The 21,531-nt window shown below is 38.2% G+C and overlaps 1 protein-coding gene across 2 annotated transcripts in view; it reads right to left on the reverse strand.

Moving 5' to 3' along the window:
* The window catches only part of FGGY (FGGY carbohydrate kinase domain containing), a 499,331-nt gene that overhangs the window by 264,832 nt on the left and 212,968 nt on the right, over positions 1 to 21,531 (reverse strand). For both annotated transcript variants that reach the window (XM_023501686.2, XM_003767302.4), the window contains exon 6: positions 13,056 to 13,171. In XM_023501686.2, coding sequence (XP_023357454.1) covers positions 13,056 to 13,171 — 116 coding nt within the window. The remainder of the gene's footprint in view (positions 1 to 13,055; positions 13,172 to 21,531) is intronic.

Genomic DNA, 21,531 nt, shown 5'->3' on the forward strand with positions numbered 1-21,531 from the left:
ACCAAAATGGATGAGTTACTCAAGTTAACAAGAAGCATTCATTAAATAATACTAGGGGCGAGGCACTAGGAATACAAATACAAGTTAAAAAAAATTTCCCTGGTGCTCAAGAAGCTTAGATTACAATGGGAAAAGATAACACAAAAAGGAAAGCTGGTGAAAAAAAAGAAGTCCAGAGAGTCAGGAACAGACCCAGGAAATGAGTGAATACGTTAAGCCTAGATGTTTCCTTAAAATGGAGTTTCCAAAGGCAACTAACCAATCAGATGAAGGAGGTGTAGAGGCAGAGAAATATTCCAGGGTAAGAAGGATAATGGAGAATGGTGAGAAAAGAAATCCAGAGAGCCAGAAACGGAAGCAGAAAAGAACGTAGGAACTCAGATATCTGTTACTACTTAAGGAGCTGGAATTTAGTGATTAGTAAAGATTGCTCAAGGAAATAGTAGAAGCTGGACAAATATTACCAGAAAATATAACCGTTACGCCACTGCTAATTAACAAGAAATGACCTGGAGGTGAGAATTGCTCTTCAGAAATTCTCTGTCTTTTAGGGATTGATATATAACAATGTTCACATATAACACCAAATTCAAATATAAGAGCAAATGACAAATATTCTAAAGAATTCATCCAATAAACTATATTGGACTAAGACCATTATCACTGCTGTTGCTTTTGCCGATGATTACTAAACATAATATTAATGCATAAAATATCATTTCAAATAGATTTTGTTATATCAGCTATTCACAATCTCTAAGCTACATGAACAAAAAGCTCTCAAAACACAGAGATTTAGCATAACAGTTGGAATTAATGTGAGAATAAAATAAGGTATAGATTATCCCCATAATCCTTTCTACTACTGGAATTGTATCAAGGATGCTTTCAGTCAAACTATAGAAGATTTTCTTACAGTCTAATATTTGAATCTAATTATAAGAAGCAGTTATCAGACTTGCTGTGTAATATTCTGGAGAAAGTTAAATATAAAATAATAATGGCCATATGAGAGTTTGTCCCTGGACTGTTTTCATCTCAACCTCATGAAAATTATGAAAGACACAATAACATTATTAACAGTATCATTCCCTTCCTTCTCTCTCTCTCCCTCCCTTTGTCCCTCCTTTCTTTTCCTCCTCTTCTTCCTCCCTTCTTCCCTCCCTTTCTTCCTTCCTCCCTTCTCCCCTCCCTCCCTTCCTTCCTTCTTTCCTTCTTTTCTTCCTTCCTTCTTTCCTTCTTTTCTTCCTTCCTTCCTTCCTTGCTTCCTTCCTTCCTTCCTTCTCTTTCATATAGTTTTGATAATAATTGAGGATAAGGTCATTCCATCAAAACTTTTAGAAAGGTTATTTTTAAAGAGTTTGGATTTAATGATCAGTGAAAGTTATGCAATGAAACAATAGAAATCATGCAGCATCTTACTGTATGGTACAAAAATTTAGCATCTATAGAATACCTATAAAACATAATCATATAAGAAGAATACTCTAGCAAAAATGTCTTTCTCCTTCATTAAATTCACAAATGTAAAATCTCTATATTACAAGACAGTCCCCAAAAATATTTTTGAGATTCTATCAATAAATTTTAGTCGAATCGGAGCTTTAGCACAGGTGGAATTTTGTCCCCAAATACCTAAGATAAAACATTAATTTATTTAAAAAATTTAGAGCAATGTTTTTGAATCAATGTTACCATATAGAATATTTATGTTCTTCAATAGACAAGAAAAAATGCAAACAGAATGGGAACAGGATGGGGCACACATTAATTGTGTTGCCTAGTGAGCTCCCAGATTTGTCCCAAAGATGCTTTCAGTGAACCTACAGGAGACTCACCAAACATGAACTGACATTCTCATACTTTTATTCAAGTACAAAGAACATTAATTTTATCCTACTATAAAAAAGGCCATGGAATGCCAAATGTAAAAGAACAATAGCATGATAACACTTATTATTTCTGAAGGTTACACATATAATAAGTGACAGAGTCCTAATTAGAACCCAATTTTTTTCACTAAACTAGATTGGACTCGATTGTTCTTTATAAGGTACCCTGTTTTTTCTATAGTCAGGGTGATGGACTCCTCCCATTCCACTTCTCCTGCACCAAGAATTGACTTTTTTTTTAGTGCTTTGCTAATGTGATGACATGGACTGAAGAAAATTCATAGATTAGCTATTAAGTATTGAATAGGATGATGAGGTCAAACTGCCTCTATATTTGGTTTTCAATCTTCAGACAGTTTCCCTTTTCCCTGTCAATTATCTATATAAAACAGAGTCTTGCTAGGCGACAAGATGGGCCCACTTATCTTGGGCATCAACCTGGAACTCATCATTTTCCCCTTAAAACCATCTTCCTTCGAACTTCCCTATTTCTTTTAAGGGGATCACCATTTATCTTGTCATCCAAAGTCTCAAGCATCAAATTAGCCTTGGGGAGAATATAGATTTAGAGTTAGAAAGATTTTAGAAACCATGGAAGCAAACTCCTTCATTTTACAATGAGGAAATCGAGGCAAAAAAAGGATGAGTCATTTGTCCAGAATCAAACAGCCAATGAGAGGCAAGAGCCAGACTCAAGTGCTTCTGACTCCAAGTTCAGTGCTCCATCCACATACAATCCATCTCTCTCCTTCCCCTAATACCCAATCAAATGTCGCATCTTATGAATTCTGCCTTGACGATACCTTTCACATCCAGTCCCTTCTCTCCTGCGTGGAAAGACCAGCATATTTCAGGCAACAAGGACATCAAGTTCATATACCTGACGTTTATTTGTTTATAACAATTTTTGCTGTCGCTCAGTCATTTCAGTCATGCCCAACTCTTCGTGACCCCTTTGAAGGTTTACTTGGAAAAGATATTAGAGTGATTCACCATTTTCTAATTCAGTTCATTTTATAGATGAGGAAACTAAGGCAAATAGCATGAAGCAGGTTGCCCAAGATCACACAGGTAAGTGTCTGAGGCCAGATTTGAACTCAGGGAAATGAATCTTCATGACTCCAGACCCAGCACTCTGCCTTTTACAACAATAATTATAGTGCTAATGGTAATGTTTTGCATTCATTTAAAGTGGTTTTACAAACATCATTCTTTGTTTTGAAAGGTTGGCTCTCAATACAGGCTCTTTGCAGGTTTGGGAAGGAAGAATTATTCGTCTCCCCCATCTCTTCTCCACTTCCTCATCCCCCCCCCCAAAAAAATCTCTGAGTTAACAAGACATTTCTACAAACAATAACTCTATATCATATCCACCATAGGGGCACAGCATGAAGCCATGGATGATGCTTTCCATTTAAAAACAAATGCCACGGTCTTTGGACAAAAGGTGGGGGTGGGGAGGAATAGAAGCCAAACATAAAGCATTCATTTCCATCTTAAAATCATTACCTGGTCCCTCAAGGAGTCCCTGAAGTAAGGAGGGAGTCAGGAAAATGTATCGGGTCTTTCTTTTTTTTTCTGAAATAGATTGTACACTTCAACAGCTAAAAGGGTATGAAAATTTAACGGAATTTTAAATGTCTTTCTAGTTTGGATAATACCACAAAGAGATCAACCCAGCTGCTTCTTACCGCAAGAGCAGAGAGGGGGCTGGGGAGGCAGGACAGTGACTCACTAGCTCCTTGACTTTTCTATCATTGTACAGGGGCAGCTTCTGGAATTAATTGATCACCACGGCTGGAGTTAGGCCCCTGAACCTTTGAGAAGACTGTGTGTCAGCTCCCGGCTGATGTAGTTCAGATCTGATCCAGCAGACCATCAGTGATGGGCTATAAGTCTGAAGGATGGGTTCCCAGAAAGCTTCCCTGGCTTTGGGGAATTAGAGAGCTGCTCTACTCAAAACCCCCAGGAAAAAGAATGAAGGGTTATCTTCTGGCTTTCAAGGTCAGAGAGGAGGGCATCAATTAGTCCAAGGTTGAGTGCAGAAAATTAGAAACCTGAGGGAGTTTGTTATAGGGTTGAATTATGAATCCCAAGGTGACTCAAGGGTTAAAGGGAAGCCAGAATGTTGAGTATTTCCCAAAGTCCCCTTTAATTCTGTGTTCTCTAGAGAATAAGGAATTAAAGGGGACTTTTGGGGACAAGAACTCACAAATGGGAAAATCAGGACTTTGGACCTTTGGCTTGATCTGGATGTAGCAAGGAAGGAAGAAGAAAAATACCTGCAAGATAATTTTGTGCCTAATAAGGAAGGGTGATTTTCTGATTTTGTTTTTGGATCATAGGAGGATAAATAAAAGAATCTGAAGGACCTCAGGACCACTTTGTCTAATTCTTCATCTAAGAGGTAAGCAACTGAGGCTTAGAGAAATGAAATCAATATTCCAAGGTCACTCAGACTAAGTCTCAGAGGTAGGTTTTGCACCAGGTCCTCTGGCTTCGATTTCTTTCTCTTTCCAGGGCATTGCTGCTGTCACCAGTCATGATAACTGTATATTCAAATAGTAAGATACCTTTCATGCTGTCTCCAGAAGGAAAATAGTGATGACTTCGTGCTTCCTTGGGAAGTAGTGGGACTCTTCCTCACTAGAATTTTGCAATCAACGTCAGGGATGCTGCAGAGGGGATTATTTTCAGGGGTGGGTCAAACACAATGGTCCCTGAGATCCCTTCCCAGTTGAGCATTCTGGGATGCTGAACTTGAAGAGGAAAAGTGATGAGCATTTGTAAAACATTTCAAGTGTGTTCTCCCATTTAATCTTCACAGCAACACTGTGGTCACTGCTATTATTTTTATCTCGTTTTACAGATTGAGAACGAGAGGCACAAAAATGTTAACTGTCTTCCCCAGGAACATTGTGAGAAAGTGCTTGAGACAGAATCTGATCCCAGGTTCTTCTAAAGCCACATTCCAGTTTTTGTTTTATTTTGCTTTATTTTTGCTACACTACCCCCACATGAAACAACAGGTCATTACCCCTCAGTTTCCCCATCTTTAAAAAGAGAAGAGCTAGACTATACTAAGGAAATCTTAACCTAGGGTCTGCATACTTGGGGTTAATAAAATATTTTGATGGCTCCAGTTTGAGACAATCAATTTCCTCTACAATTCTGATGTTTTGTTTTATATATTTAAAAACATTATTCTGAGATTGGTCCCTGGGTTTCACTTGACTACCCAAGGGGCTCCTGATACAGATCAGGGTGAGAACTCCTAGACTAGGTGACCCCTGTCTGAGCTTGCTTCAAGCTCTCTAACTGGACATCTCTGTAACTTAAGAGAAACAAAGGGATATATACCAGTATAATTTTCAGTGTTTTTAACCAGCTCCTAAACCAACATAGACAGCAGTCACAAAGTCCAGTACCCACCAACATCTGAAATGCATTACCTCAAAGGACGGTGCAATTGTCCCTGTGAACCAGCCCTGCTGGCTTGGCCCGGCCATTGCTGGAAAGACCATCAGCTAAAATAGCACTTCTGGGAATTGGAGGCCCATGGGGAACTGTGGGGAGGAGAATCATTACCTTGGGGGCTCCTGGCAAGGGATTTGTCGTGGAAAATTTTGGAACCACTTCCCATGCAGAAGCCAAAAATCACACTGAAAACAGAAGATCCTTTCCCCTCAGGACTCTGTCTCTGTGTTTACATAACAGCCACTTTTCTACATGGAGTTTGGGCAAGGACTCTCAGATGGGCCTTCTTGCTGTTTCCCACACCTGGTATTGGAGCTCCCATCTTTGGGAGCTGGTACAGGCCATTTCTCAGGCCAACAAACCACTCCCTCCTCAATTCTTAGAATCCCCAATTTCCTTCAGAGCTCAGCTAAGAAGCCACGGCCTAGACAAAGCTTGCCAGTGCCTCCTCCCTGAAATATCACCTTCTATTTATTTTTGTATATTTATTTTGAATGCAAGACAACAGAGTGTAACATACAGAAAACTGGGCCCATGCAGCTAGTGAGATGTGGGGCAAATCACTTCAACTTCTACTTTCTAAGCAACTCTAAGCTGCAAAGTAGCTGCCAATCTGAGTGGGCAGAGGAGATTTCTACACATGAGAGTCTACTGTACCAAAGAAATCATAGGCCCAGGACATATCCCTATATTTTTCAAGAAATTTTATATCTATATATTGTCCTCCCTTTCCTTCACTAGAACTTAAGCTCTTTCAGGAGAGAGACTGCTTCAGTCCTTTATTTATTCAGTCTAAACCTAGCACAGAGCCTGGAACACAGCAGATGCCTAAGAAATGTTTGTTGGTTGGCTAAAATGCCTACAGCTATTAATAGGAAAAAATACACCATAACATTATTTCAGCAGTGGTGCCGTGGTGAGATATAGTGATAACGTGATGAGATATATACTTACTGGTGGTAAGATGGTAAGATGGTAAGGGATAGTTTTGGTTCTCTTTGCATCTCCATCACTTAACATTGTTAGAGGTATACAGCAGACACTTAACAAATGCTTATTATTTGATTCTTTTCAGATCTTCATCTACAATCCTATGGTTCTGAGATGAGAGTTTGTTTGAAGTACAGTCAAAGGTCACAGACTTCTAAGTTCCTCGGATCCTGATTTCATGCTGGAAGGGATTTCATTAGCCCTTTGATCCAATCTTCTCATTGTTTTCAGAATAATGTTTTTTTAAATGCATAAACCAAAACACACAGAAATGTAGAGGAAATCAATTGTCTCAAAATGTTGACATCTTAATTACAGACAAAGGCCACTCAAAGGTTTGTGGGTCAAACAAAAGCAGGAACCATACTTGAAAGGTGGAAAAATATTCTAAGTCTCATGGTTTTTTGTTTTTGTTTTTGTTTTGTTTTTGTTTTTGTTTTTTTAACTAGAAACTGAGCATGGCTTGGCCATTGTCTCCCACCTTTTGAACCAACACTCTCTCTTTCCCTTTCTATGTCTGGATGAATTCATCCCGATTCCAGTGGGGTAGTTGATTGGCAGATCCCTGCCCTTGACCTCAGGCTGGAAAAACAATCAGACCAAGCTCAGTGGAACCCCAGTAAGGGACTAGATTTGCATTTGAATCCTATTTCTGTCTCATACTGTGTGGTCCAGGACAAATTACATAACATCCCTGAGACTCAATTTCCCCATCTGTAAAAGCAGAGGATTGTGATTAATGATTTCTAAGGTTCATTCCATCTCTGGTCTCTCTTGCTCTCACTCCAGAATTAGCCTCTTCCTCCTGCCACTGCCCAGGTACCATCCCTGGTGCCATCTTTCAAAGCAAACTTGGAAGGAGGCAGTTCTGGACCCAGTGGTGGAGGTCAGTGGGCCAACCTGCTGTGGTTCCTTTGTAAAGCCACTGTGTCCTTGAATTATCTTGCCTCAGTTATTCTGCCCCAAACCTCAGGCTATCATACTGTCCCTTCTCTCTTGATCATCAGAATAATTGATAAAGATAAAAGATCTTATATTTTAGAATATCAGATCCTGCTCCCCATCCCAATCTATTTAGAATATCAGATAACCTTCCTATTTTCAGCCCTTCCCCATTATGTCATCCCCATCCGCTCCCCATTATGTCATTGCTTCTGTCACCCTAAAAAAATCTCTATACCCCACATTTGATACTGGATACTTGGAGATGAGAGTCTGATCCAGTCAATTGATTTACTCTCCAATAAATTAAATTATTATAACTCTCTAACCTCTATCTTGCCTCAGTTTCTCCAGCATTACACCTTTGTCCCTGCTTCTTCCTCTGGGATCTTTTGAATATCTTAAGTAAATCAGGTCCCCTCTTAATTGGGCCAAATATAATGATCTCTACCCTTCAGGACCAACTGGCTCTTTGATTTCTTCTGTGAAAACTCTACTCCCACAGCAGTGTCAATCATTTTAGAAAATGAGCTTTTATTAAGTGCTTACTATATTCCAGGCCCTGCAATAAAAGAGGCAAACACAGTTTCTGCCCTCACAAAGAAATAACGTAAACAAACCATTAAATACAAGATATGTGCAATGTAGATGGAAGGTAATTTCTGAAAGGAAGATGAAAAGGTCTTCTAGAGAAGGAAAGCTTTGAGTTGACTCTTGAGGGAAGTCAGGGAAACCATGAACCTCATTGGTAATCATCCAACTGACAAAAGGAGGGTCCCCTATCTAGAAAATGACAATAAAGCCCAGAGATCTTGGATGACTGATATCAAGAATAAAGAAAGTGATTTGGTGTGGACACAAATCAATTTCCCCATTTGTAAAATAAGGGGATTGAACTAGGTGGCCTCTGAGGCTTCTCCCAAACTTAGATCTAGAGCCAATAAAAACTTTCCTTTATAACATACAGAGAGCATTTCTTATCCTTTAATAAGCATTATGAAAATGTAAGTGATGAACGCATTTTGAAGCTAAAATGGACTCTTATAAGTATATAATCCAACCTCCATATTTCATAAATGGTGGTAGAAAAATTATAAGATAGTGAAGAAAGGGAGGTCCCAGAAGTCACATAGCTAAATTATTGGAAGATATGGGACTAGAACCCAATTCTCTTGAATCGTATTCTATTCTCTTTCAAGGCTTGTATATAACTTTAAAAAATATATTTTATGTTCTCTGAAACATCTGCATATATATATATATATATAGTATGGCTATGTATATATCTATATTTGTGTGTATATAAAGGATTTGTACAAACTAATCTCCCACTAAAAAAGTAAAGAATGATAGGGATCCCACTCCTATAAGGATCTTTCTATCTGCTTTGCTCTTCTTTTATTAAATAATTCATTCTATTAATAATAGAATAATAGAATCTATTAATAATAATATTAATAATTATTATTATTCTATTATTTTTGGTTTGGCTTATTTTTATGATATTGGAGGTAATAGGGAGTCCAAATTACATGGTTACAGAATGGAATATCAACATTTATTGACAAAGATCAGATTATTGAAATGCAGATCGATTTTGTCATATAATACTTGTTTTGAGCTGTCCATTGGGACTGTGACACATTAAGTTGTTCTAATAAAGTTTTCATTATAAAAGAGATTCCATTAAGTTCTTGAGCTTCATGAAACTTATTGCTCAATTCTGGATGGGGTTTTCCACGCTGACCCACCCAAAATGTTTTCTTTACAAAAGATGACTTTGAACAGCAATATTATATTGCTAGCAATATGCGTGTCTCTTTACTTAACACTGTAAATTGCTTTGCCCCGTCCTTGAAATGCACCGTATAAATATTGCATTTATCTTTAACTTACACTTCGTAAATAATTTATTTCAAAAATATTCCTCCATGAGGCCATCAGTTGCTGAAGTGTTCAGTTTTCTGGTAAAGCATTTATTTACTGCATGAGCTCTCAGTGCTTGGTAAAGGAATTGCTAAAAGCTGCATATGGAAGGAATTATGGTAATTGTATTAACACTGAAATCTACAACACCAAATGCTCAAATCCGCTAAAAGGTTTTGCGCCTTTATACCCCGACCTCAATGGGCACTGATTCCATTGGAAATGTTTAACACTTCATGGGCAGGCTTCCAAGAGCGATTTTTTTTTCTAATCACTCTAAGATACAATTAACCATTTCTGAATAGATCCATCAGGAGATTTTCCTAAAATCTCTACCTGATAACCAATATCTCTGAAGTGTCTTCTATGTTATATCCAAAAGAAAGAACAGGTGGAGAATACCATGGCTAAGAACGTAAGGAAATCTCATACCATTAATTTTGAAAAAGGAACAGATTTTAATTCTCACATGGCAATATTCTGGTTAATGATATGTCTCCTTAGGACATCCATTAAAAGTCCATTAAGTTAACAGAAAAAAATCTAATAAAGTTACCCTGGAAATTTTCTGGTAGATTAACGTTATGGACTTTTAATGATTGCTTCCTGTAGGTATGGCTCTATTAGCAAGGCTAATATACTAATTAAGCTTGAGCCTTAAGTGAGAAAAAGCTGCCTAGAGATGCTATATGAAGCACTATACATACATACAGATATATGTGTGCATATATATATATATATAATATTATATTCTCAAGCAATATATATTTCTTGAGATATGGATGTGTTTTCTCAAGATATATGTATGCATGCTTATATGCACTTGTATATGTGTATATATACATATATATGTATATATACATATATATATATATATATTTCAAGTATATATATATATTTTTCAAGTACCAGAATTAAGACTGGTACAAGTCCCGAAACATGCTAATAAAACTAGACCATGCCATTATTCTAGCCTCCATCAGCCACAGGGTTAATTGTCATGATAATAATAGGGATGGAGACAGCAACTAGAATTATGTTTCCATGGACACAGGAAACTCCCAGGTCAGGAAAAACATAATTGGGTAAAAATAATAACATGCATTTTTGGAATAATAAAATGGGCAGTAGCTGATTTAGAAAATGCTCCCAACAGGGCTACCAGTCCAAGAGAAAGATGAACATCTGCTCAACACAAAGGAAGAAAAAGGCTGATGGATATCAGAGTAAATGATAAATAGATAAAATAAAATTACAGATATTCTTCTAGAAGAGAGCAATAGTATGGGGTGATAAAAGGCACCTGCTATTTATTGACTTTGTCTTCGAGCCTCTGGATGGAGGCTGTAAAAGGCTTAGATCCCAAAGTGGAATTGAAGGCCCTCAATAGGGAACATCTATGTGAATTCAGCCAGTGATTGAAAATGGTTAAATCTTGAGGATTTTTGTTTACACATATAGTACAGTACGAAAGTAATTATCAGTACTTGCCATCAGTAATCACGGTCAGTGTGAGGAGAATAAAGTGAAGTTTGACCTCAAAGCGAAACCTCAAACTCAGTTTTTGAGTTTCCGGCAGCAGCCAGCTGGAGGCAAAGATCTCCCTAGATGGCTTGTTCCTTGAAGGAAGGGGTTCTCTTTGCCTTTCTCTGTAGCCCTTTCCAGAAACACCGCCCGGAGCACAGTGATAATTTAAGGTAGGTGGGCTGACTGGGTTATGTGTATTGAGCTCTGTAGCACCAGCTAATAAATAATCTGCTGTTTTCTCCGAGTTTTATGATTGGCAAGGTAATCTCAGGGGAGAAGGCAGCAGGAAGGGGAGGTGAGAGAGGAGGATGAGGAAGCATTTCTTGCAGAACTGAGTCTGGAAAGGAAGGAAGATGGGGTGGGACAGCAGACCAGGTATGAGACAGAGCGAGAAACGTTGATGCTGGCAAAGGAGCACCCTAGGTCAGGGATGGCATGGAGGTCAAGGTCAATGGCCCTCAGGGGACCTGGGGGGAGTGAAGTTGGAAAGAAGGAAGAGACCAGGTTGTCCAAAGCTTAAAAGACAGAAGAGCTTTGTTATGATCATAGAAATAATAGGAAGACACTGGAGTTTATTGAGTTGGGGGCTTCAGGAGGATCACTTTGGCAATTGAGTGAAGGAGGGGGTGAGAGAGAAGATTGAGACAGGGAGCCTAACTGGAGGCAACCGAAGTCCAAGTGTGGTAGAATATTCATCCTTTATAAAAGGTGAGCTGAGGGATGGCATCCAAGTACCCAAAACAGTCAATAAGCATCTGAGGCCAGAGTCCAGCTCCAATAATGTTGTCCCCTACCTGTCTCGGAGGTTAGATACTCTGGTCCTCTCATTTATAGAGGCTGCTCTACTCATTATCTCTATCTAATCATTACTTAATGGCAGAGCCAAGATGAGAGTCCTTAGAATTTCAAGTCAGGACTTTTTCAATCACATTAGACTGTCTCTTGGCTCTTTAATATATCTGGCACTCAGTTGGTGCTTAATAAATGCTGGTTGACTTGACTGGAAGTCTGTTCTTAGTTGAGCCAATTAGAAAAGCTTAACCTTAGTAAAGGGACTGAATGCTGCTTGAATTATCTCATAGCCATCCCAGGAATCCCTTATGTCAACACAGCATGGATACAGCTTGAGAGCTGATTGTCTTGGGTCATAAGACCTAGGAATAGTATTCATTGATTTTTAGAGAGGCCTCTGGGGAGAAGTGGCCCCAGTGATAATCTAGTTCGGCCTCTCATTTGACACTTCAGGAAACTGGACCACAGGAGATTAAGGGGCCAGTCTGAGGACACAAGGCAGTAAGAATCCACAGTTAGAATTTGAATCCTGATTGTTTGGTGCCAGAACTAGTGTTTTACCTTCTCAAATGCAATTTGGACAGGACAGCCCTTGGGGTCCCTTCCAAATCTAAGAGCTTGCACATAATTTGAATTCAGCTCATGCAAAGAAATGATTTTTTTATTCAAAGAATTAAATTTTTCTTGCCTTGATATCTCTCTCTCTCTCTCTCTCTATAGATATATAGATATAGATATATAAATATATCTATATCTAGATAGATCTATCTTTCTAGATAGATAGATCTATCTAGATATATATAGCTGAGGCAATTGGGGTTAAGTAGTGACTTGCCCAGGGTCACACAGCTAGAAAATATTAAGTATTTGAGGGTGGATTTGAACTCAGGTCCTCCTGACTTCAGGGCCAGCTCTCTATCCACTGCACCATCTAGCTGCCCCTCAATTTCTGTATTTTAATAGTATGTGTATATCCATCTATTTTTGTTGTTGTTGTGTTGTTGAATTTTTGGATCAGACTTATGATTTTATCTTGACTGTGGAAAATTTTCTTGACCAGAATTCCCTCCACCAATACCAGTTGTCAACTGTACTCATCGTAGTGATTGCACACTCCATCCCTTAAGATTTTGAACCACCCAACTCCTTCCAGTCAGTGCCATTCTCATACCTATCTCATAAATTCTCTACAAGGAGGTCACCTCAGCTAGAGTTCTCAACTTTGCAGAAAACTTTCTACTCCACATTTGTTGCCTTATTTCCATTGCGCTCTCTTAAGAATTCCTAATGTCAATAAAATTATAGGTCCATCCAGACTAGATGATAAAAGCTATATACTTAGACATATAAAAGTTCCATCCATGTATGTGTATATGTGTTATATTTATATAAATATATATAAATAGAAATATATATTTATATTTTTATATATAATTTTTGTATTGCATATGTATATGAACATTGTATATGTTCCATTTCTCTCTTCCCTTTTCTTTTTCTTTTTTTTACCTATTTTGCAGTAATTATCAGCCACAAAATCTTCCAGATTGATCATCTTCCAAAAACTGTCGTCCCATCCACTGTCTGCAGAATAGGTCCATTTGCATACCAAGGAACAAAGAGATCTAAGGAGATAACAAATTAGAGTTATGGGTATTGAGAAGTTTTTCTTGGGTTTCTCAAAGCCAAGAACTGTCTAAGATGATGTCTAACCCTTGGACACATGACAGACAAATTCCAACTGCCCAAAGTGCCCCAAATAAGGCAATAGAAAGGATACCACAGCAGGAGAAAGAAGACTCAGGATCCTGGCCTATTTTTAGTCCCTTTGTGACCCTAGACAAGTCACTATTCCTGTCTGAGCCCAAGAAGGTTGACCTTGTGTCAATAGAATCTTAGTCAATCTTACATGTGCCATGAACTGAAGGGTATCGGAAGATTTTTATTCTCCCAAATCTCCCACCTTATATTGTCTGGCATGGAGCTGCTCAGACATTTCCCTCATTGGTTCAAGTATTCACTGATAGTTGAGAATAACATGAAAGGAGCAGAACCATCATGGTGTAGGGGATCATGGAATTCTTAATTCTCTTAAATTCGAAGGGACTAGGGCCTAGGCCCCTATTTGCAGGAAATTGTGAACCAAAGAAGTTAAATGATTTGTCTAAAATAACCATGTTAGTGTCAGAATTCAATTCAAGACCATTCAATGTTTTTTCCACTATTATAATGCCATCATCCCAATAAAACCAGATTTTAGGTCAAAAGACAATGGATTTCAGTTTTAATTCTTGTATATATTAATCATGACACATAACTACATTGAGTCTCAGCTTACCCAGTAGTAAAACAGGCTTAGAAATCTTTCACTTTCTACCTCATTGCATTGTTGCATATGTGGGAAATCAGTTGATCAAAAGGCATTTATTCATCACATGTTCACTGAGCACAATTCAAGGACACACAAAGACAAAAATGAAACAACCTCTGCCCTTTTATTAAAGTTTTTTTTTAATTTTCAAAATGTATGGAGAGAGAATTTTCTAAAATTTCCCCTCCTCCCTGCCCACTTCCCTAGATGGCAAGTAATCCAATATATGTTAAACATCTACAAATATATGTGAAATCCAATATATGTACACAAATTTATAAAATAATCTTGCTACACAAGAAAAAATCAGATTAAAAAGGGAAAAAAATGAGAAAGAAAATTCAAGCAAACAACAAAAAGAGTGAAAATGCTATGTTGTGATCGACATTCAGTCCCCTCTCTCTGGGTGCAGATGGCTCTCTTCATCAGAAGATCATTGGAACTGACCTCAATCATCTCATTGTTGAAGAGAGCCACATCCATCAGAATTGATCCTCATATAGTCTTGTTGCTGACTTGTATAATGATCTCCTGGTTCTGCTCATTTCACTCAGCATCAGTTCACGTAAGTCTCTCTGGCCTCTCTGAAATCATCCTGCTGATTATTTCTTAAACAACAATAATTTTCCATAACACTCATATACCAAAACTTATTCAGCCATTCTCCAACTGATGGGCAGCCACTCATGGGCATCCATAAGTTTCCCGTTCCTTGCCACTACAAAAAGGGCTGCCACGAACATTTCTGCACATGTGGGTCCCTTTCCCAAGGAGCTTATATTTTATAGAGGAAGGCAATATGTGTAAATATATCTTCAAACAACCAAAAAGCTAGTCTCAGAGCTACGAAGAGCGGGGATAAAGCCCAAGCTCTGACACATTCTGTGAAGACTGACCCCATCAGCAAGCCACTGACCTAGGCCATAATCCTTAAGGACTCTGCTTCAGAGAACATGCTGTCCTCTGATAGAAGAGTTTCCCATTCCAGGATTCCCTAAGTCAATGAAATCCTGGCTCTTTGCCTCTTTGCATCATAAGGCAGTTTGGAAGGAAGCATATGTGAAGACCGCACCCACTGATTCAGTTCATCTTTTTTGCCATCAGGGTCTCCAACGGCTGTGGAGGTGATGTGACTGTCACCCATGGAGAACCCTTTGCTTTCACTCTTGGATCTAAGACTTTTCATTACCTTTAAACAAAGGTAAGCTTTTAATTTGGTCAGGAAACACTAAGAATATTCATTTTTCTTCCTTTTCTAGCTTCTGAAGGGTGATGGGACCCAGGATCCATCAAGATGGGAATTTCCCATTAACTAGTCAATGGGAGTCTGGCATCTGGGACTACAAGCCAGGGTTTTAAATTTAAAGTTTTTTTTTTCTTTTCTATTCCATAAAATTGTTCCTCTACATGTATTCTGTCCAGAATGTTTTACTATATAAAGATGGAAACGATTTCTTTCCTTTTTTCCCTATAGTATATATTAAATTCACACTGGTATCTTTAATCCTCCACCATCTATTTCTGAAATGGATTGTGTTACAGCTTCAACCAGAAAATATACAATATCATTATTCTCTTCAAAGAGGTGGGTTATTTTTTAATTAAATCCACACCACAGATCATAAGTAACAATATTAATAATAGCTAGTATTTATAGGCCATATTAAGGCTGACAAAATGGTTCACATAGATCATTCTATGAATAGCCCTAGGACATAAATACTATTATTTTTATCCCATATTACAATTACAAAACTAAGTCTGAGAACACTTGGGGCAGGGAAATAGCAATGTGGATAATGTGTTGGATCTGAAGTCAGGAAGGTACTCTTTCTGAGTTCAAATTTGGCCTGGCTATGTGACCCTGGTCAAGTCACTTAACTCTTTGCCTCAGTTTCCTCATCTGGGAAATAGTCTGGAGGAGATATACTCTAGTATCTTTGCCAAAAATACCCCAAATGGGACAGCTAAATGGGGTATTAGATAGAACATTGGCTCTGATGGCAGGAGGACTTGAGTTCAAATCCAGCCTCAACTATTTACTAATTATGTGACCTTAGACAAATCACTTAGACTCAGCTTTTTCAGCTCATAATATGAGCTGGAGAAGGAAATAAACAATATCTTTGCCAAAAACCAAAACAAAACAAAACACCCAAATAGGGTCATCATGAAGCAGATATGACTGAGACACTGTGACCTATCCAGCAAGCACCTGAGGCAGAATTTGAACTCATTTTGTCCCAATTCTCTTCTTTATAGTAGTATCTAGCTATCTCTACAGTAAGACTGCTGAGGGAAGGGCTTGATCTAAGAGTGGAGATTAATATGATTTCTGAACCCTCAAGTTTGAGATGGCTCATGATTCAACTCCTAATGCTTAAACTAGTCAGGAATGAATTCTTCCTTTCTGTATAGAAAATCAGACTGCGATCACTCTTCTTGGTACCAACATTTCTTCTCCTGTTCTACTCAACTTCAATAACATTTATTAAATGCTATCCAGGCACTGCAGTAGACAGGTACAGATAAAGCGAGAAGGGGGAAAGTCCCAGTTCTCAACAAGCCCAACAAGTCCCCAGTTCTCAACAAGCCCAGTTCTCAACAAGCCCAAATTGTCTAATGGGGAAGACAATTTCCAAACGACTACATATAAAAAAAGATAAATACAGAAGAAAAAAAAAAAAAAAAAAGGAAGATCCTCAATAAAGGGAAGGTGAACTTCAAAGCAGCTATTTCAGCATTAATTGTGATCATTCTTTCTGAGTCATATGCTATTCCTCAGACCAGGATAAACTATAAAATTCAGAAAATGTCACCCCTCCCTTTTTCTTGCCTCAGTTTCCACATTTGTAAAACAAAGCTGGCAAATGGATGATCTCCAAGGACCCTTTAGCGTCTGATTTTCTATGATCTTAGGTCAAATCTCCATCTTTGATGAGAGCACAACTCCATCTTCCTTTCTTGGAGCCCCACCCGTTCAAACACTCTACCAGATTGAATTTCGGCGCTATTAGGGCACACATAAAGGGAATACAGTTGTAAAAATCCTGACCATATAATTGAACCCTTAAAGCTGTTTGGCTAGGAACAAGAAGAATTTTGGACTTGCCTGCTTAGGCTTAAAGGAAAACATACCTACAAAGCCTCCAGTTTGCAAGAGCGCAAGAACCCCGGCTCTATCAGCTATTTCTCCAAAGAGGGTTGTTTTGTTTTTTGCAAAAAGTCATGATTGTGTGACTGTATTATTTATATGCCATCCACATTATTTACATTTCAAGCCCCACACTTTCCAGGGAAACTTTTTGTTCTCTTTCTAATCAGGGCAGAACCTGGATAGTCTCAAGTGAACCAGCCAGTGTAGAACTAGCACATTTGGACAGGGGAGAAAGGGAGAGAGGAATGAATCACAGAGATAGGCTTGGCCAAAGATTCCAGTCCAACAGGCCTAGAATGGGGTGTTTTTCCAAGTTTTACAGCAAGTTGACTTAAGGAACCCAAGCCCCAACCCACGGGGAGGGTCAACTTTTAACTGGATAAACCAAGAAACAAGAGGGATCCTTGATGGGTCTGTTTGGCTGAAACTGCTTCATGTCCAGCAGCATCGGTGCTGGGGAGTGTCTGTCAAAGTTCAGTTTTCCTGGTATTGGTTCTGGGCTTCCTCAAGACTTGCTGACAGGCCTCTGACAGGCTGAACTAATGTAAGCTATGAGATAGCACAGGGCCATATTAAGTTGCCATTTTGGGGAGTGTGTGGCTGATAAAATGGTCCAATGGGACCGGGACAGTGTGGCACTGGCACGAAAGGCCTGGGAAGCAAATGCAGATTAGGAATGGGGGGTCCGCTCCCCTCTTCCAGCAGGCGCTCCAAAATTCTTTTTTTTTTTAAGCTGGAGAGAGAATGTCATGTAATGGAAGCCTGGAGGTAATAGCTTGCACTGGGATCTAGCCTGAAGGACGCCGAGGAACTCAGAAAGAGCCAACACTTTATAGTGTGCACAGAACTTTCTTGCCTTTTAAAAAGCCTCCTTTTAAAGGAGTTCCTGGGGAGTTTTATTCTCTTTTTACAGCTGAGGAAACTGAGGCTCAGAGACTCATTAAGTCTAGGAATATATAGCTAACATTATATAGTGCTTATGATATAGCAGGCGCTGTGCTAAGCACTTTACAATTATTATCTCATTTGATCCTTACTATGACCTGTGAGATAACTATTATTATGATCCCATTTTACAGATAGGGAAAGTAAGCTCAACAGGTTAAGTGGCCTGCCTAAGGTCACCCATCTAGTAAGGGTCTGAGGGCACATTGGAACTCTCTCGTTCCTTATTCCAAGCTAGATGTTCCATAGTTAAAGGGACCTTAGACCTTCCTTACCCATTCTCATTTTGTACATTTTGTCCTCCCTTTGGCAGGACCCCTAAAAGCCATTTAGTCCAATTCCTTCATTCTCCAGATGACAAAAAGGAAATCCTAGAAGTTGAGTGTCTTGTCTAAGCTCCCAGAGTTGTTATAAGGGCTAGTTCGGATCCCAGATCTTCAAATATAGAGTCTTCTGTACTATATCCTGATCTGATTTATTAATCTAACCCCTGCACTATTCACTTAACAAGACTGTCTTGAGAACCAAATAAAATGGGTGAATGACCTTAGCTATTGTCATTGATGTTAAAATAATAATAAAAAGAAGATGGAGAAAGTAGCACATGGTGATTAAATCTTTAGCTAGATTTAAAGGCTAATTTTTAGTATTTGTTCATTTTAAAAAGCCAATAAATATTACTTAACTTCTCTTTGCTGCCCCAAATTTTTATGGATATCATTACCACCAGCCCTGGTTACTTTTAAAGTATTATGCCATTTTATGCATGGTCCTCTTTTAATCTATGATTTTTTTTTTTTATTTCTGCAAAAATTTCTAAGACAAGCAAACACTCAGAGAAACAAGAGAGATCAAACAACTCTATACTTATCTGCTCTGATCGCAAATCCTGTATTTGAAAAGTTGAAATGATAGAGGTTGCTTTACTTCAAGAACAATCTATCATAGAAATAATAATCAAAATTTTTTTTCATTCATAAAAAAAAAGATTTAAAGGCGGACAACATGACTTCTACTCTGACCTATGGACAAGTTGCAACCTCCCTGTTAAGTTTCCTCTTCTGCAAATTGAAGAATTTGAAATAGAAAACCTCTTTAATCTATTCCATGTAAAGCATCCTGGCATCTTGAGTTAGAAGGGAACTTCTATATCTATGAAGTATAGCGCTGTTTTACAAATGAGGGAACTGAGGCTCAAAAGGAACCTGAATGACTTAGGGAAAAGCCTATCATCCTTCAGGGCTTCAATTTTCTTAATTGAAGAGATTAGACTAAGTTTTCTATGGTTCCTTCCACCTATAATGCATTATATGGACTTCTAGATTTGTCTAAAATCACACAATTTATAAGAGTCTCAATCCTTCTGGCTCCTCTCCAAAGTAGCATGTTGCCTCCCATGTGAGGAAAGGAAAAAAAATCCATCTGACTGCAGAGGGAACTCTTTAACCAATTTAGTTTGTGTTTGTTTATTGTTGTTGTTTAAACAAGTGTACAGAAAACTGACAGCCTGGCAGAGGATGACTGTAGGAGAGTAGAATAGTGCTGGAAAAAAGTATCAGAAAGACCAACGCTTGCAACAGTTTAGCACTGAGTGACAGTTAAAAATGACTTTAAAAAAATGGGAGTTCTTTATTTTGTTTTGTTTTCATTATATTGGTTTTAAGGAGCAGAAAAAGAAGTGTGAGCCTCTCCTCATGGTGGACCATACTAATATATGATGGAGAAAAGGTCTAATTAAAAAAATAATAGCTAGTTGGGGTTAGTTATCTTGCATCCACATCAATCTCTTTAGATATCTCCCCTTTTGTAACTCACTGCAACAAATACTCTTTGGCTCTCCAGAATTTCTTCTTTAAGAAGTTCCCACTTTTCTGGGTTCACTTCTTTTATAGAATTTTAGTTCATGGATTATGTCCCCTTTTTAAAATTAGAATGTATTCTTGACAACCCTTCTTTTCTGGCATACAATCTAGGGGGAAAGGATACTATCCCTTGAAGGTTTCCATCCAGCTCCACAGTGTTGAGAATAAAAACCAGTATAGAATGATTCCTAATCTCTTCTTCCATCTTTGGCAAATACAATTATCTGTAAGGTAATATTCATGGCGGTGTTTTTTCCTCCCTCTGGAAATGGGGCCAGTATTATCCACTGTGGGTCGGGGTGTGAGCTCGATGAAACGAGCTTGACAAAGCGCTGCCAAGCCCTTCTGCGAGACGGGCTGGTGAAGAGGAAGGTGTTGGGATAATGGCAAGTGATGTTGACACCTGCTCTTGTTGTGTCTGGTATCTCATTTTCTTAATAGAAGAAAAATGGGAAGAGTTGAAAAGTGACAGAAAATTGCTACTGAGCAGAGAAGCGGTTGTCTGATTAAAAGCAGGCAAGGAGGATGTTCAAAGGCATTCCAGAAGCCAAAGACGCTGTGGAGAAGTCATTTTTAAATGTGAACAATACACCGAACTCGAGGGGCCGCTGCCTCTACGACCGCTCGCCCATCGCCCAGAGCTTTGGGGTAAAATCTTTATATCATGTTTCTATCATTTTGGAGGCTGAAATCAAAGTACTCAATGATCATAATATTCAGAAATAATAAATGTAAGCTTCAGGAAGGAGGCTAAGTATCTTTTCTATTTTTTTATTGTACTTCTCTAGCTCAAATGCTTGGAAAATTATTTATTACTTAATAAATAGTCATTACATTGAATTCATTTAAGTGAATGAAGAATTAAAATATTGAATAATATTATTACCCTTTTATCTCAACTCTTCTTTAAAGTTTGGATAATGAAAAAAAAACAGAAAACTTGCTTAAATAAACTTCAAAGAAATTTGAGACTTCTGCATCATGAAACAAAATGAATTTGTATTATTTTAATTTAATGATTGCTATATGTGTGTGAGAGAGACAGAGACACAGAAAGAAAGAGACACAGAGGAAAAGAGAGACAAAAAGAGAAAGATATAGAGATAGAACAAAAAAGAGAGAGAGAAAGAGAAAGAGACAGAGAGATAGATAGGTAGAGAGACATAGCCATTGCAAGTGAGGGACAGTGTAAACCCCTTCTTAGAGTAATGATTTTTTTTTTTACATTGAAGGAAATGTCAAATTTACATTAGAACTTAGTGAAACTAAAGTTTTTTTTTTTCCATCCAAGTCTGCTGACCCCCTGAATTGATGCAGAGACCCAGATTAAAATCTCTCCTCTAGGGAAAATGGTTCTCAGCTTGGAAAATTGAGAGTGCAAAGTCCTTTGGAAGACAACAAACCATAATGGAAAGAATGTTGCCTCTGGGGTCATGATACATTTTGAAATTATGCCTCTGATACTTACTATCAGTGTGACTTTGGCCAAGTTACTTAACCTTACTCCATTTTTTCACCTGTAAAATCCAGGGGGCCAGATTCAGGGATTACTGAAGTCCTTTCTAGTCATAGATATACACTCTGATTGAAAGAAAGAATTTTTATTAAATGTTTACTATGTGCTAGGTTTATGGGTGGAGCGGTGGATTA

Source organism: Sarcophilus harrisii, chromosome 4 (genome assembly GCF_902635505.1).
Source record: "Sarcophilus harrisii chromosome 4, mSarHar1.11, whole genome shotgun sequence".
NCBI classification, from domain to species: Eukaryota; Metazoa; Chordata; class Mammalia; order Dasyuromorphia; family Dasyuridae; genus Sarcophilus; species Sarcophilus harrisii.